The 17,139-nt window shown below is 37.8% G+C and overlaps 1 protein-coding gene across 2 annotated transcripts in view; it reads left to right on the top strand.

Annotated features, from left to right (window-relative positions):
* PWWP2A (PWWP domain containing 2A) overlaps positions 1–17,139 on the top strand; it is a 31,128-nt gene that overhangs the window by 785 nt on the left and 13,204 nt on the right. Inside the window, exon 2 of one of the 2 annotated variants that reach the window (XM_010579107.1) lies at positions 12,343–13,310. In XM_010579107.1, the coding sequence (XP_010577409.1) occupies positions 12,343–13,310 (968 nt within the window). Of the gene's footprint in view, positions 1–12,342; positions 14,038–17,139 lie in introns of both variants that reach the window. The other variant, XM_010579106.1, reaches the window with a different exon arrangement.

Raw genomic sequence — 17,139 nt, 5'->3', positions numbered from 1 at the left:
CGCGGGGTGTGAGCGGCAGGGGGCCGGCCCCCCGTTTTGTAGTGCTATCCTTAACAAAAGTAGTCCCGAGTGGGAAAGAGAAAATGGGGGAACCGGGAGAGGGGCGAGCACATGGGCACATCCTTTTGACTCGGTTGGGATTCACGTCGGGCCTCCAGCATCTGTATCTGCCGGGGAACAAGGACCTGAGCTACAGATGTTGGCATTTATTCCAGTCTTTGTACAAACGTACAGACCCAGGGATCTGTTTTTCCTCTTGGTTTGTGTCTTACATTGCTTAGGTAACCTTATTTTTCACTAGGTACTATTTTTCAGAATAATGGTTTTCAAGCCAGGCTATTACAGTCCTGAAGTACAGTTGTTAGTACTGATCACTCCTTGTATGCAATGAACGGGGTGAAGTTTAATGGTTCTTAAATGCCCTTTTTTGGGAGGGGACGACGACACTGTTACGTATCACAAAATAACTTAAAGCCTTATCAGCTTCTGAGGTTTGGGGTTTGCTGTTTTCATTGCTTTTCTATAGTAAGGGGTTCTTGGGAGGCCAGAAGTCATCAGTGATACTGTATATCTTATAAGCAATCTAACTGCGTTTTACAGGTGAAGATACCTCTTCATCTTAGTGCTTGTTTTCTAGACATAAGGTCTGTGCAAGTACATGAGAGAAAAGTGAAATTTAACCAGGGTTGTTGTTGAAAATAATTGGCATGCAAAAAATGCAGCACTTTTTTCCCCCCAAATTTCAGCTGCATGTGTGGTCATGTGGTCATTTTATCACTCCCTTTTACATTACTAGTAGCTGTTTAATAACTTCCTGTAATATCAATATTGTCAATGCTTTCTAAAAGAAAAGGTATTAGGGACGAGCACTTTTGTCCTGGGCCTAGCTTTTTGGTTCGTTTTTGAAACAAAAGGCCTTTTCTGAAACCTAAGTTCTGGATAATGTAATGGAAGTAAGTTTTAAATTTGTCAGTTGTTGTGGTTTGAAATGCTAAGTTATCAATTTGTCTTTTAAAGCCAAGTCCTAAAATATGATCTGTAAACTGTACTCACCTCTGGTGTGAAATATTAAATGTCTCAAAGAGGCCAGAAAGCCTTACAACTTTAGTAATGCTGATTAACATCAATTCTTTTGTAGGTCTGAAGTTATACCAGCAAAATTATATTGTTGCCCTGGTCAGCAGAGTGACAAAGCATGTGCTTCTGTACTTCTTAGGGTCTATATGTGTAAAGAAGGAAAAAAACAGCTACTCCCTTACTTCTGAAAGATTTCATATCTTACTAAACACACATTGACCACAAACATCCCCTCATTTGTCTGAGGTTTTCTTGTGCACTGAAGACCCTTCTCTCATGCAGCAGATCTACTGCAGCCCTTTGCAGTAAAGGTCATCTGTAGCAGGCAAACTGTCTGCTTCTTTTGCATTGTGGCTTCAGTGGAAGCACACATCTCAATTTCCCCTGTTTTTAGGCACAGGCCCTGGGGCAAGTCCTCACAGTAATAACTGGGGAGAAGTGATACATGAAGGCTTGTGTGTGCTGTTACTCCCAGGTATTCTTATGCAGTGGAACCACTTATTCCTTTCTCTCCATTCATATGATCTTGGACTTCATTTAGAAGTGCTTGTTACATGGGAATCCAGAAGGTGAAATTTAAATTCTAAAAGCCAAGCTCTTTGGAGTGCTTGGACAAGAAGAATTGACTTTCTAGACATAAGGTCTGTAATATTTGGCTGGTGACAAGTTAATATTTGTAGATGAATAGGAGTCTGTGTTGAAATGTCTCAGAGCAGGAAATGCAGTGGTAAGCATACTCCAGAAACAGTCCAAGAACTTCCTACCTGTAGGAAATTGAAGCTTTATCAGAAAACAGGTGTTATATGAATGCCCAAGATTTAAATTTTTTCTGGACTCTATGACTTTGGTGGTAAGTGACTGAGTGGTAGTACTGTTTAGGTATCAGCTTTTTTTTTTATATATCTGTTTATTTTTGTTTTGTGTAGCAGCACATGGACTTGTAGAACATTAGCATTTTTCATGAACTTCCTTCTGTATCTGTGGCACTGTGGCAGGCCCTGGCATTCTTATAACAAGTTTTTCCACTGGACCAAAAAAAAAAGAGTAAGGGTAGGGTTAAATAAAAACCACCTAAATTCCAGCATACATTACGTGAAAACACTGGGATTTCTAGTATGGAAGATGGATGGTTACTGAAAGCTGTCTCCACTAGCCCATTCAAGTGCATGGAAATAGTCTTATAAACTTTCCAAATGCAAAGGGGATCGGTATCTTAAGACTGCCAGTTCTTATTTAATAAAAGTGAAATTTTATATTAGAATTTACTCATTCAATAGCTTCGAAAAGTGGCTGATGTGTTCACTGCATGTGCTAATACTCTTTTCAGTGTATACTTGGAAGAAAATAATTCCTAGTCCTTCATGGATCTTAATTTCTGCTTTCCCCTCCAGGGCAATGAAGGTGCTGCTTCTGTACAGTACTAAGAAGAGCAAGTTTTAATGACCTTTTAAAAAACCTGTCCACTGGACTCTTTTTAGCCTTCTCAAGTTGTGTTCTGAGTTACTTGAACTTCAAGGTGAAAGAAAAGCAAAAATGTCCCCATATGTTCTTGTTTTAAAGGGTTTTTTTGGTTGGTTTTGTATATTTTCTTTTTTCCTAGTTCTGTTTCCATTGTTGAAATGATGTACTGACTTCGGATTTTATTCTTGTGGACTTTGATATGAAGTCAGTGGTGTTTGTATTAAAGATCTGATTTCCTCTTCCTCTCCTACCCCTTGTAAGTAGGATGTCCATTTAGGAGTTTATAACACAAGAACACAAGAACCTCAGTGTTCAGTGGACTTTATTCCTACATTTATGTGAGGTAAGGAAGTATTTTGTCTGCCTGCACTAATGGCAGTTCTCGTGTACCTGTCAGCAGCTGTACAGGAAGTTTTGAAAATCAGCAGAAAATAGGAATCTACATCTACTGAGTCCCAAATCAATTTCTTATGCAGTAAGTCATCATTTAAAGAGGGACATATTCCCACTTTTGTTACTCTAAAGGCTCATCGCACAAATTAAAAATGTGATCCTACTGTTAAACTTTATTACTACTGTTGCCATTACCTTTTAAGTGCCTTATTGCATGCTAGGATAAGGTTCTGATGCGAGTTCCTCAGTGTATACCTGATGGAGTTGTGCTGATAGGAGAGATGGGAAATCCAGCCAACCATCAGGCAGGCAGGAGAAGGCAATCCTGTCTTATTTTGTCAGAGTGGATAGTGGAATGCTTCATGCACGACTGTAGTTAATTTTCCATGCCATTATACAAATTGTCATTGAAAACTACTCATTGCGTATGGGACTTAAATAGGGCTTGTAAGGTTGCCTGTGTCCAGCATTTGACTAATACTGTGTTTGCTTGGGGTATATGAAATGTTAATGCCACCTGCTGGCTCAGAATTAGTGTAAATCTTGCTCTGCACCTGCAGGAAGTAGACAGTAAGGAAATACCTGATGAGCATAGCATTTGTAAATCTTAAAATGTAGGATTAAGAAGTCCTGGTTTTAGTTTGCTCCTCTGGAGAGAGGATAATTATTTCTGCAATTTTTTTTCTTTCCCTTCCCAAAGATTGAGGGAGGGAGGGGGATTAAGTTTATGTTCTGTTGTTTTGCCAATAGTCAGTACTTGGACTTTCTCTTATTGCTTTATCATTTGACTAAAATTTTCCTTCAGATCATACAGATGTGATGGACACATGTCTTCCTATTGTCTTTTTCTCTAAGCTATTTCTCTTCTGACTTGTGTGTGATCATAGTAGTTCTTGAAGGGGAAAGGAAGAGCAAAAAGTTTTGTGACCTAAAAAGCCTTAGATTGCCAAAAGATGCCAGATGTATTGCTAGTAGACAGATGCTTGATATTATATCTTAATTGGGATTTGGTTGTGGAAGATAAGGAAAGATTTCCTCAGCAAGGTATGCGTGAACTATATGATGAAAATAAACTTTTATAGACAGCTTCAAATTCTTATAATCCTAGTAGCAGTTTTCAGTTACAGCTTGCTTTCTTGGCGACTCTTGAATCCTACGCTTTTCTCAATTTATTCATTGAACTTTCTACTGCAAAAGAAAAAGGATTAAATAATGAACTGTTGCATCCATTCTCTAGTTCATGTTGTCTTAGTCTTCATAACATCTGTTAGATTTTTAAATCATTTACATTTAGCATTTCTTGAAACGTGCTGTCTATGTATGCTCACGTTTTGTTGGTATAAACTCTGCAGGGTGAATCTAGTGTGTTGTAACCATATACGCCAAGAAAGGTGGGAGGGGAAGAAAGGTACTCCCAAGCTGAGAAATTCAAGATCTGCTGACACAAGAAGGAAACAGCAGAAGTCTTACTTGAAAAAATGTGGCACGTTTCTGCCTGCTCTTAAGTTCTCTTTTACTAATAACTTCATTTAATAAATAGGGACAACATTTGGCCGTCCTTGTCTGGGGAAGGTTTAAGTTCTATAGAAGTACTGATGTGCTGCAATATATATTCTCAACGGTAAAGAAATGTCTGTTACTCAGGGTTGTGTGGGGGTTATGTTTTGTTTCTCTTTTTTTTTTTAAACTTACACTCAGTTTGCAAGGTGTTCCTACAATTCATCACCTGTTCTCTTCCATTTTTCTCAGATGTGTAAAGAAGCTTGGTGAAACTCTAGCATTTAAGGAACAGCCATAACACTTTGATATTTGCTTTTATCCCCAGAACGTTGGAAGCATAAGAGTGATGGGTGTGTGGTGAAGGGAGTTAATCACATATACTTTGCTTGTGACTAACAGAGGTTATCTTGAATGGTATAGTGTCAAATTTAGCCTCACTTAGAGGACAGGGTTGGATCAGAAGACCTTGTGATATTGCTTTCAACCTAAATTTTTCTACAATTTTGTAATGTTTCAGCTTTTATATGAAAATAGTTTCTTTTGTGTCTCTCTCTGCATCCAAAACTTTATTCAGTGTTATTTGTGGTCACTTATCAAATGCTTTTTGAAAGGCTTATTTGTTTCCACTTGGGAAGTGAAAATGGCTAACAAAAGTGGACGAGCTTTTAGGATTTTGCTAGTATAGGTATAAAGGCTGTTAAAGCTGCTGGTTGTACTGAAAACTCTTGCCAATCTGCTGCTGATTTTGAGCCAGTACAAGGAGTGTGACTTCTCCCTTTCTCAAACCAGTAAGCCCTAGTCTTGCTGGTAAATAGGGCATCTGTGGATTGTGCTTCAAACTTTCCTTTCCTAAAGCAGCTGTAATCTACTACTGTTCTTTGTTGGACTGTGACGCAACAGATGAAAAGACAGATAAACTGTCCTTTCTTCTTATGGAATGCTTTTCTGTATTCCAACAGCATGGGTTGCCATTGCTTTCTAAGAGTAGCATGACTTGACATGGCTTGAAGTGTTGAGAGACAAGGTGGAGGTGAAATTTTCAGTATGCTTTAAATAATATTTTTCTTTACACTGTTATGGGACTGATGAATCTTGTCCATCCTGACACTGAATTGGCTTAAACTTCATCCATTAATAAATGGTATCATTCTCTTCCATTTGTCTTGGGTCTGACTGGTTATGTGGATGATCTTGAAGTGTATATTCAAGGTATTCTATCATAATCATAAAGTTTTGCAGTTGTGTAACACTTCCAAATATATCAGCAAAACATCTACTTTAAAATGCACCTGACACTTGAAACTAATAATGCTAACAGATGTAAAAATTAAAAGCTAATTTCAGTTTAAACAGACCTTCAGCTTTATAAGCATGCCAGTAAAATTGTGGTAGTTAGCGGGAACCCTAACTTAAAGCATTGTATCTTTTAAAGTTTACTTTTATATCCTTGATAGAACTCCAAGTTACAGAAAACTGAAGGAAATTCTGTGAATGCACTTGTAAATCCTTTCCAATGAAAAGGTGAGGGGTACCTTCCCACTTCTGTGGGGGGAAAGCAGTGATTAGGGGACCCTCCTGCATACTCTTCAGGCTTATCAACTTAGGGATTCTTCTGTCTCTACAGTGGATAGTTCTTCAAGGTCTGCATCAGCAGCCTGACTACATGGACTTCTGTGATTCAGTTTCCTGGAAGTTGAAGTCTTTCAAAGGGCTTCTAACTTCCTTCAGAGGTGTACTGTGAGCTAATACAGCCTTTGGTATATTTGCATGTTGTTTGGTAGCCATTAGTTGGTTTCCACTTGGGTAGTGATTGCAGTAGGAGACCCAGGTGACAGTGGTTAGGAATAATTAAAATCAGCTGCTGCCTTGGATACTTCTAACCAGCTTTTTTGAGATACTCTTTCAAACTCAATTCTATACATACTCTGCTCTAGTTTTTCCTCTGCCTTGAAAGTGTGCCAGAAATAAGAGCTTGGATTTCAGGCAAGTGTACCTGCTTGAAAAACACTAAGCTTAACATTGAATAGTAAAAGTCTCCAAGTTTGTAAGCTTCCTACTAGTTTGCTTAGATGTGGATTGTCACACATTACTTAATTTGAACTATGATATATTTAACCAAATTTTTCTTGGTGCTGCAAGTTTGTGATGGTGTAGCAAGATCTATTCCTGATGATGTGTTCTTTCCAGAGAGTCACTTACACTGCAGTCCTTTACTGTGTTTTTAGAGCTCTAAGTGAAATACACATTTTCTAGTCTATTTAGCCCAGCCTGTGTTACCTTGCTCAGGAGACGAGTAAACCACTGAGTTGATAATTTGGCTTCTGCATATGCTTTTTTTCAGTAAGGTGCCTGCTGCTTAAAGCAATGTGTTCCATATCGCGCTTTATCACACCAAGTAAATCGTATATTAAAAATAGGTTATTGCATAATCTGTGTTTTGAATACGGGTTATTTTGAGGGTTCTGAAATACTTTGTGTTCAAATAGCTATGATCTAATCGTATATTACATTGAATATTATAATTTAAACCCTCAGTTTAGATACATGCGTGAAATGTGTATATATATACTTAGCTCTTTGTTATTTCAGCATATTATTATACTCCCAGCATTCAGAGTCATTGAACTTTTATGCATGCAATAAAAATTGCTTCAGTTGTTGCTTGTCTTGGCTTTTGCAAAACACTAAGAATGATACTGAGTACAATAGCAATGCATAAAAAGGTAATCAGAGATTACTGTAGTCTGACTTAGTGGTGAAGATGAGTTTTGATCGTACTCATTTACAACAGACTTGATCTAACATCACAACTCTGGAAGTTATTGTGCTTTGACTTTAATTCAGTGTGTTTGCAGACAAATGTGAAATACTTCTGAACCAGTTCAGTGGGTTCTCTCCTTTGGCTCTTGGCAGAACAAGGTGCTTTTTCATTTTTGTTTCTTTTAATAGAGAAGTAAAAGTTAGACATTGGAGGCTAAAGATGAGAGCTTAAGACTTTATGTAGTAACATAAAAACACTTTGCCCCAGGATGTATTGTTTAGATGTTTATGTACATACAGTTATGAATTTAAATGGGATTTGTTCCTTATGTCATGATTATTTTTTTTAAAATACTCTTTAACTGCACTGTGTTTTGCATACAAATTGAATAGTAATATATATTCATTGTAGTAATTCTGCTAGAGAATTTAGATTTGAAAAAAAGTGGGTTTACTTTGCTTGAAGTACTTAAGTTTACATATCTGTAATACAAATCTATATGGCTCTAAGTGACAGGCTTCTAGGTTTGATAGCCAAACTAGCTTTTACATAATGACAAAAGATGCCATGGCTACCTATTCATTAACTTGCAGTTGACAAACAGCGGAAATAAAACCTAACTGTTTTTGTCATAGTTCTGTCTCTGTGTACCCTAGTCAACTGAAAGCTCTTCTCAGTGTAAAGATCGCTGGACTGCTAGAATTGATCTCATCTACCCCATTAGTCTCTTGTTTAAATATAGTTCCTGATATTCCTGTTGCTATTTATGTCTTTAATGCATATGTATATTGAAGTGATATGTATAGCAGAAATATGATAGCAGATCCTACTGATTGCTCTGTTACTTGTAAAACTTCTTGGAGATAAGTTTCTTAGGATGACTCTCAACCGTCTTCTCTTTTAGAAGTGCTTTTTCAAAGCAAAAAAGAGCCAGGACACCTATACAGAAGAAGAACCTGGCAACATGGAAAACTGGTTCTAATTTTGAATAAGTATGAAGTAGCAGTGCACTGCTTTACAGAACTGCCTTAAATTAGGTTGAAATGCCTATTTCTTACTTTGGTTTTCCTAACACTTCAATTTTAGATCCCACATCAACGAACCCTTTTATTCCTTCAAGAGATAGTCTGAGGTAGAACTATATTATGTTATGCATGAGTGGGCTGTACAATGAACAGCTGGAACTTAGGCACAAATGGGTTGGTTTTTTTCTTTTTAAGCAAACAGTAATTGGAGTATGTCTTTCCAAGAGTAGCCTTTTCTGGAGGAAAGTAATATTATAGTAGGAACAGGTGATACTTTGGATTAATATAAGAAAATAATGTAGTTTGTTAGAATAAAGACAAGGCAGTTCCTTATAGTACTTAAACATGCAACATGTGACAAACGAAATATGTAGGTGGTCTCACTGATGTAGCATAACTGAAATGTGTTTTTTTGGTTGTTTTTTGTTGTTTTTTTTTTTAAGAGGTGATCTTCTACTGCCCGGTCATTGACTGACGTGTGGATCAGTAAATGTTGTGATACAACTGAGTTGTGCTGCTTGGATTTTTTAACCTTTTTTTATACGGTAGCCTTTTAGTCCTTCTTCATCTCTGTAGTAGATGAACCAAATGCTAGCTCTTGCAATTTTTATGTCTAACCTACATACACATGGCACTCCTAGCTATTTCAAACGTGTAGTTGGTGTAAAAAAAATTATTATTGTGATTGTCTGAGAAGCACTTGTCTTCAATGTCCACCAACTAGATGTATGAAAATAGGGCTTCAAATTCTAGTATATGCAATAAATACTTGTGTTTGCAGTTGAACTAATTAGATGCTGTGTCATGCCTTGTCTTGAATAGGTTTGTTAAGATCACATCTTTGTTCTGCTTCTCTTAAGAAAAATAGGCCATTCTTTGTTTTGTCTTTGCTTTCTTCTTACCTTGTTCTTTGTTTTCATTCTCTCCTGTGTCTTTTACTGTTTCATTCCTAAGTTTTTCTGCCATTGTTCTCTGTTCTTAATTTTCGTATCATTCTTCTAAGTTGCGTAGTTGGAGAAGTTCATTCACCAAGGAGGAAACAAAGATCATCTAAAAACTGAATGTTTATGGATGCAACCTGCTATTGGATGAGGCCAAAGAAGGTACCACACACTCAGCTGTTGGAAGTAATATTCAGTCTCTGGGCTTACCAGATTTATCTTGTACTTCAGGTGGACTATGTCTTGACTAGTCATGTCTTTATGTATTGACATATCACTTACAGGAATAGTGTCTTCATTTGTTCTTATGTAACTGGCACCAGACGATATCTGTGAATGTTCTCTTAACTCTACAATTCATTAATTTTTAGGCAGACAGGGACGGGAGATTCTAGTTCACTTGTTAAAATGGTACTTTTTGTGAGACAGACTCTAGCTTCAGAGATTCAGTCTGGATTGGTTTTTTGTCTTACTAAAGCAGGTTTGCATCTTGGATAAAAATTCCACTTAAGCTGTCCTGTTCTTCAGCTGTTTGGCCTAGTAGTGTATCATGCAGATGCTTGAGGAAAAGGATAGTCTAAAGTGCAGTATTAATCTTCAGTGCCTTCATGGTATCAGTCATATGCTGAGCTTTCCGTTAGGCTTTTTTATGTGTTTGGAGTGCTAATTGTGCTGATTTTGCTTGTGAGGCAGTAAAACAAAAATCTAGGAAAAGAGAGATGAAGTACTTAAATGGGATCCTTCTAGAGAATCTCCTTGCAGTCCTTTTCATCCACTTCTTCCCTGGTCACTGCTAGCTTAATTTCCTAAGACGGAGTCAGCATAAATGTCTTCTAGAAAAAAGGCTTGTGTATTGGACTATGGAAATGTCTTGTGAGGGGCTAGGAAATGCAGTTCCTGAGACAGTAAAAAGAGTTGTAAGTGTTCTTCTGCATGGGTTTTGCCCATTTGATATTGCACTGCTGTCTAGTTTATCTACTTCTGTGGTGTTTGTCTGGTATTGAAATTTGCACAGCAGGGATCTTGCCCTGTCTTGTTTTCAGCTCTTATACTACATTAACTTTTTCCCAAATCCTGTAATCTTTGTTAGGTGGTGAAAGATGGGATTCTGGATCCTACTGCTCTTAAAGAAGCTGAAGTTCTTGCTGCAAGTAACACTGAAAATACTGCTAATTTAATTATTATCAGCTGATAGTTTCTTTTAAAGCCCTTGGAATTGTATAACTTAGTCATCATCTTTGGTGGAAGAAAGAGTGTTTGTGGAAAAGCAACTTCTTTACATGTGGTGGACTTCTGGGACTTTAGGGAACTTAAAACTTAGTTATGAGTGAGTCCCTTGTGGTTTAATGCCAGACTGTAAGCTGGAAAAATGTCTGCATCAGCTGCTAAATGTTTATAATTCACTGTAGCCTTCACTAGTGCAGTAGACTGCATTTAGTTATGCTGCTCACTTCTGTAACCTTGCGTAGGTTGTTTGCTGTTTCTGTTCTCCATTTGTAATGAAGTGCAAACTGGATGGATAATTTAATCTTGGATGGATTGTTTGCCTCAATTGCAACTTTTAAGTGTAAAAAGAGGCTTAACCGATAAGCAAAAGGACAAACAAGTGACGGCATTTGTTGGTGACAGTGTAAAGAATCTTCTAACACATATGATGATGTTTTTTCAAAACCAATTTTGAAGAAATAAAGCCAACACGTAGGCACTTGTATAAACTGCATGTTTCTTGCAGGAGTGTGAATGGAAAACAGACCAGTATTCAGCATTTATCTTCAGTTGAGAGGCAACCATAGATTGTAAATAAACTTCAGTTCAATCAGTTAAGAGGATGTTGCAGTTGAGCAGCTGCAGTGCAACATGAACTAGTGTTAACCTGAGGACAAATCTTGGGTAATTACTTCATTCTCCTGTCAGGTGTGGGATAAACATAATGGTGTTTGTTTAGTGATTCAAAATGGATGATTTGGTATTTGAATTGCAACCTTGTCTATCGTTGTTACTGCATTAAGGTCAAACTATTAAAATACTAACTAATATAAGCCAAACACTAGTGCGTGTATGAGAGGTGGAGTCAGGCAGAGCTCAAGAGCAGTGGACAGCTTGGTGACAGCTCTGTGAGGCTGGTAGCTCAGCTGGTAGATTGTGGAGTGGAACAGGAGGAAGGTTAAACAAGCTTTTATAATCCCTCCTGCCCTGTTCTGGACATTGAAAGATACATTGTTGTAAATGAAGGTATTTATCATTTGATTTCCACTCAGGAGAAGGCAAGCATAATGCCTTGCAAACTGATAAAATGTTTCCCTTGGCACAACCCTTTGCAGAAAGTGTTGGTTACCTGTTAGGCAACATGCTACTTACTATAGGAAAGTTGAGCTAATGCTTAAGTCATACTGGGATTTTTCATTCTCTTCTCTCAGAGCTGATCAGGGTGGTGAGAACTCCTGTGTGGGTCAAATGGGGCAGCAGAGATCTAGAGCTGTCTGGAGAAAAGTAGGCAAAGGTTTAAAATATTGTTTGCTTGCAAAACATGGAGGAACGGTTTGTACTGTGGTGAAATAAGGGTAGTTTTGCTGGAAGAAACTCTTAGGCTAGCAAGTTTTGAGCTGTAATGATATGATGATCAGGTGCTAATCTTTTGTGGATGAAGAATGATGGCATGCTCTGTTCAATGCAAGTATTTATGCAGTCTGTATTTGCCTTGATTAAATCTGAAACATATTTGGCCTTTTGTGGTATGCTAAAAATGGAAGAATTTTGTAAAAGTTGCTGAAAATGCCTTCTTCACATAAGTTGACTTAGTATGGAAATTAATCTTGGGTAGATTTGGAGTTGATGGGATGAGTGTGTAATTTACTTGTTTATAAGCATTTTCTAAAAGTACAAAGTTAATTCTTTTACTTCTGTCTGTAGGTTACGCTTTTTTGTTACATTTTCAGGGCATCTTGTTGATGCAAGAGAAACCAATAATAAGCAAAGTTATGTATTTCATATTCTCTACTGACTTGGTTTTGGTTTCCTGCTTTTTCCAAGCTTACTATAAAGCTAGATATGAAGCTTTAATTTTCCTGAGACTCATGTCTTTCAAATGGTGGCTATATAATGTAGACAGGCTTTCATATGCTTTTTAAGAAATGCAGCAAAAGATCCCTCAAAACCTTTTTTTTTTTTTTCTCTCTCTTTTAAGGTTTGGACCCCATGGCATCCCTGTGACCATATTTCCTAAAAGGGAATACAAGGATAAACCTGAAGCCATGCAGCTCCAAAGTAAACCATTCCAAGATGAGGCACAGGTGAAGTGTGAATCTAATGCTGCAGTCCCTGATGACTCTTCTCTCACGCAGCCATCAGAACCTAGCATAGCTAAAAGCCTATGGACTTCTAAACCACCTCCTCTCTTTCATGAGGGAGCACCATATCCTCCTCCATTGTTTATCAGGGACACATATAACCAGTCAATACCTCAGCCTCCACCCCGGAAAATTAAGCGGCCCAAGCGTAAAATGTACAGGGAGGAACCCACTTCTATCATGAATGCTATCAAACTACGACCTCGGCAGGTCTTATGTGACAAGTGCAAAAACAGTGTTGTTGCAGAAAAAAAGGAAATAAAAAAAGGTGGCAATGCAAGTGACTCTTCAAAATATGAGGATAATAAAAAACGAAGAAATGAGAGTGTGACTACTGTGAATAAAAAACTTAAGACTGACCATAAAGTGGATGGAAAAAGCCAAAATGAAAGCCAGAAAAGGAATGCTGTGGTCAAGGTTTCAAATATTGCCCACAGCAGAAGCAGAGTAGTTAAAGTTTCCGCACAAGCAAATACTTCAAAAGCGCAGTTAAATACAAAAAAAGTTCTCCAGAGCAAAAACATGGATCATGCAAAAGCTCGGGAAGTCTTGAAAATGGCCAAAGAAAAGGCACAAAAGAAGCAGAGTGCAACCTCCTCTTCCAAAAATGCACATTCAAAGGTCCACTTCACACGGCGTCTTCAGAACACCAGCTCAGGTTCCCTTCCACCCCGATTGCGTTTAAAGCCACAAAGGTATCGGAATGAAGAAAATGACTCTTCTCTCAAGACAGGACTTGAGAAAATACGGAGTGGCAAGATGGCAACTAAGCCCCAGTCTCGCTGCTCCTCCACCCGCTCAGCAGGTGAGGCCCCTTCAGAAAATCAGAGCCCCTCAGAAGGCCCTGAAGAGGCCAGCAGTGAGGTTCAGGACACAAGTGAAGTGCATGTAACTGTTGATCAGGATGAACACCAGACATTGGGCAAGAGAGGCAGCAAAAGCAATATAACGGTTTACATGACCCTTAATCAAAAGAAATCTGACTCTTCCAGTGCATCAGTTTGTAGTAGTGATAGCACAGATGATTTGAAATCTACCAACTCTGAGTGTAGCTCTACTGAAAGCTTTGATTTTCCTCCAGGCAGCATGCATGCACCTTCCTCCTCCTCCTCCTCTTCAAAGGAAGAGAAAAAGCTCAGTAATTCCTTGAAAACGGAAGTCTTTTCCAAAAACGTCTCTAAATGTGTCACACCAGATGGCAGGACCGTATGTGTAGGGGACATTGTTTGGGCCAAGATTTATGGCTTCCCTTGGTGGCCAGCCCGTATTCTTTCCATAACTGTGAGCCGGAAAGATAATGGCCTTTTAGTTCGACAGGAGGCTCGTATCTCATGGTTTGGCTCCACAACAACATCTTTTCTTGCTCTTGCACAACTATCCCCCTTTTTAGAAAGCTTCCAGTTGCGCTTTAATAAGAAGAGAAAGGGTCTTTACCGCAAGGCCGTCACAGAGGCAGCTAAGGCTGCTAAGCAGCTGACTCCCGAAGTTCGGGCCCTGCTGACACAGTTTGAAACGTGAACATGGAAAGTAAGGTAGGCAAGAAATCTGGAGGCTCCACAAAATTCATAGCCTAGTTAGAGAACTACCATGAAGGACTTGCCAAGTCAGAAGTTGCACTCGGTTGACTGCTCTTTTTATACTAAAGTTGTTCCATTTGTAGCGGTTTCTTGACAGTTAAACAAATTGAACACGCAATCAAAATTAGCCTAAAGTGAGAACTTCAGTATTTTTCAAGTGAGCATTTTTTTTAAAGAATAAAACTCCTCAAACACCCAATGCATAGGAGCCATAGCCTCAGCTGAAAGGCAGCTTATTTGCAGGGAATTTTTTAGTAGTTTCTACCCAGTATATAACTAGTTGCTGTGTGGCAAAGGGTTAACACAAGGGATGAAAGTAGTAGCTGTGACTTTTTTTTTTTTTTTGGTGGCCCATCAGGGAAGTGTAGAAATGTAAGCCTTGTCTAAATGGTCTTTAAAGATTATTTTAAATAGTCTCTAATGTATTTAGTCTGGCCAGTGCAGATTGGTTCAAAGCATGCTTAAACATCTTAAGGAGGCATGCCCCAACCCACATAGGCCAGTTTAAATGACATTAGAAGACTTGCTGAAATTTTTAAGGAAGAAGAATTCATGTAACTTAAAGACCAGATTAAATGGGGTTTTATCATAGTGACCACTTAAAACACTCAGCCTTTCTATGCACATGGGGGCACAAATATAACACTTCAGGGTTGAGAAGCTGAGAGGGATGCCTGTAGCTCTAAGACAAAACTGAGAAGTTGCTCAGTATTTGGGATCAAGGGCTGTTAATGCTGCATAGGTGTGAATCATAACTTCTGGTCTTTCTTCCTGAAGAAATCTTTCAGGCCATTTGCCTGGAGGTTTAGATTAAGAGAGGCTTTGTTTTGAATGTGTAAATAATTGATTGCTGAAATTGGTCAGATTTTCTCCTGACTGGTTGTTCCTAAATTCTTAGGATACGTCCTAGTAAATTACACTTTGTGAATTGTCAGATGTGTAATTGTTGCATTTTGGATGTATCTAACTTCATTTTTTTTTTAATATTTCCGTTTAAGGTATCTGTTTGCAGGTCAGAAAATGAGAATATGTAATTGTGTAATGCTCTGAAATGTAAAAAAACAAACTGTAAATAAAATTGACTAAATCTGAATTATTTGTGTGTGTTTCTCAAAAAGCTTTGAAAAAAATCCAGGATGTTAGAGTACTTTATATGTATGCCGTATTTAGAGGACACCTTTTTAAAAAGTAAATTGTCCTTTTTCACACATTCTTAAAGATAACTGCTTGATGTAAAGTATTATTGGTATACTTCAGTCTTAATTTTGAGATTAAGCAATTATCTGTCCCTTTTGTTTTCAAAACTAGCTCTGTAGAGGGCTTTCTGTAAAGTTTATCAAATTTCTCCCTTAATTAGATTTTGTTCCATATATTTGAATAAAGACTGTGGATAATGTCACTTATACAGTGGGGAAATGTTTTCAGTTTTCTCCATCTATCAAAACCTAATCAGACCCACTCTCCACTGCTACTTCGTCTTTTCTTGCATGTCTTTTGCTCAATGTTGGGGCATTTTCATGCAACTGACTACATTTTTTTTTCTTTTAGTTTTGGTCCTTATTTGACCATGTGAATTACTGTCTCTTCTCCAACCCACTCCTGTTTCAGCCTTGCAATGCCTTGTGAAGAATCTCTCAGCGTTCATCCTAAAGCAGTTTTCATCCTGTTTTTTCCATAATTGCCCATGTAGGCAATCATGACAGAAGTAAAAATTTAAGCTTAGACTGAAATTAGATTTTAAACAGACATGAAAATGGGGGTAAGGATTTAATCATCAAACCCTTAAAATCTTTTTAACTTAAGGTTAAATTTCATATGTTCATGATACTGTCTGGTCTTTCCAAAGCATTCAGTTTCTTTTTCCCTTTTTAAATTATTCTGTTGTACCCACAAAACTACTGGAAGTCCAAAGTGTCAAATACATGGCCGTTCAAATTTTCCTCAAGCTTATGGTCATCTCTGTTAGGTGCTAATTAAGCTTCCAAACATACCAGCTTTACCTTGGCATTCTAACAGTTACTGAAAAACCTCACTGGTCAATGCTTTTTGAATGTGATAAACACACAATAAATTTCATAGTGTAAAAAAAAAAAAAATCCTGTTTAACTTCTATGTATTCTTTCCTGCAAACAGAAACAGTTACTCTATTTAAGTAAATAAGCCGTACTTTGTTATTAAAGCAGACTGCTTTTTGAAGTCAAGAACCCATACAATGTGGTTTAGATGTCTACACTAGTTCGTTGAGGTTTAGAAGCTCAAGCGAACTGGCTGTAAGTTAGTTGTTCTGAGCCAAGTAGTGGTGAAATCAATATTTACACTGTTAATTTTTCCTTAAAAGACCTGGAAGCTTTGTACTCTTTTCTATTAATTTATATAAAGTTAGAATAGTACTAAGGCCAAAGTTTGCTCGGGTGTTCACTGGTGAGATGGGAGAGCAACAAGTATTAGAGGGGTTTTGTTAGATTGTTTTATGTTCAAAAGAACTGTTTATGAAAGGCATTTAAAGATTCTTAGTCTTGATTTGTAGTTGATCAGTCTTTTAAGAAGTCTTTCCGAAGTTTTACAGTGAATGTGCATTATCACTTCAGACTTACCAGGTCTCAAAACAAATAGACTACTTTTTTTTTTTTTCAATGCCATGTTACATTAGGTTGAAAATATCTTATTCATACTCGTCCATGATTTTCCTTTCCCTCTGAAGTAGCTAACACTCTAGATATAACAAGATTTGCAGTAGAGAAAATGTTGGGCTTAATGTAAAGTCTAGTTACAGTAAGTAACCTTGGTTATGGCAGTATGGATGCCGTGTGTAGATCAGCTTTGAAGACTTAGATGAAGCTGAGTACTGTTTTAGCTATAGACTGCAAAAAACCCTCCACACTTTTATGTGCCTGTCTGCTCCCAGCAATGCATACACTTTGAGTGTGGATTATTGTTCTTGCAGTTGGGTACACATCTACCATCTCTAAGTTAACTTGACAATTTAAATGACTTATCAAATAACTCGTGACAGGAGCACGCCTGTACAGTGCCAGGATAGTGCCTCTGTGTAATTAA

The sequence above is a fragment of the Haliaeetus leucocephalus genome, unplaced genomic scaffold, assembly GCF_000737465.1.
Source record: "Haliaeetus leucocephalus isolate CR32 unplaced genomic scaffold, Haliaeetus_leucocephalus-4.0 Scaffold656, whole genome shotgun sequence".
Classification (NCBI taxonomy): Eukaryota; Metazoa; Chordata; class Aves; order Accipitriformes; family Accipitridae; genus Haliaeetus; species Haliaeetus leucocephalus.
The sequence above is the reverse complement of the archived record's forward strand: the minus strand, read 5'-3'. Positions and strand labels throughout refer to the sequence as shown.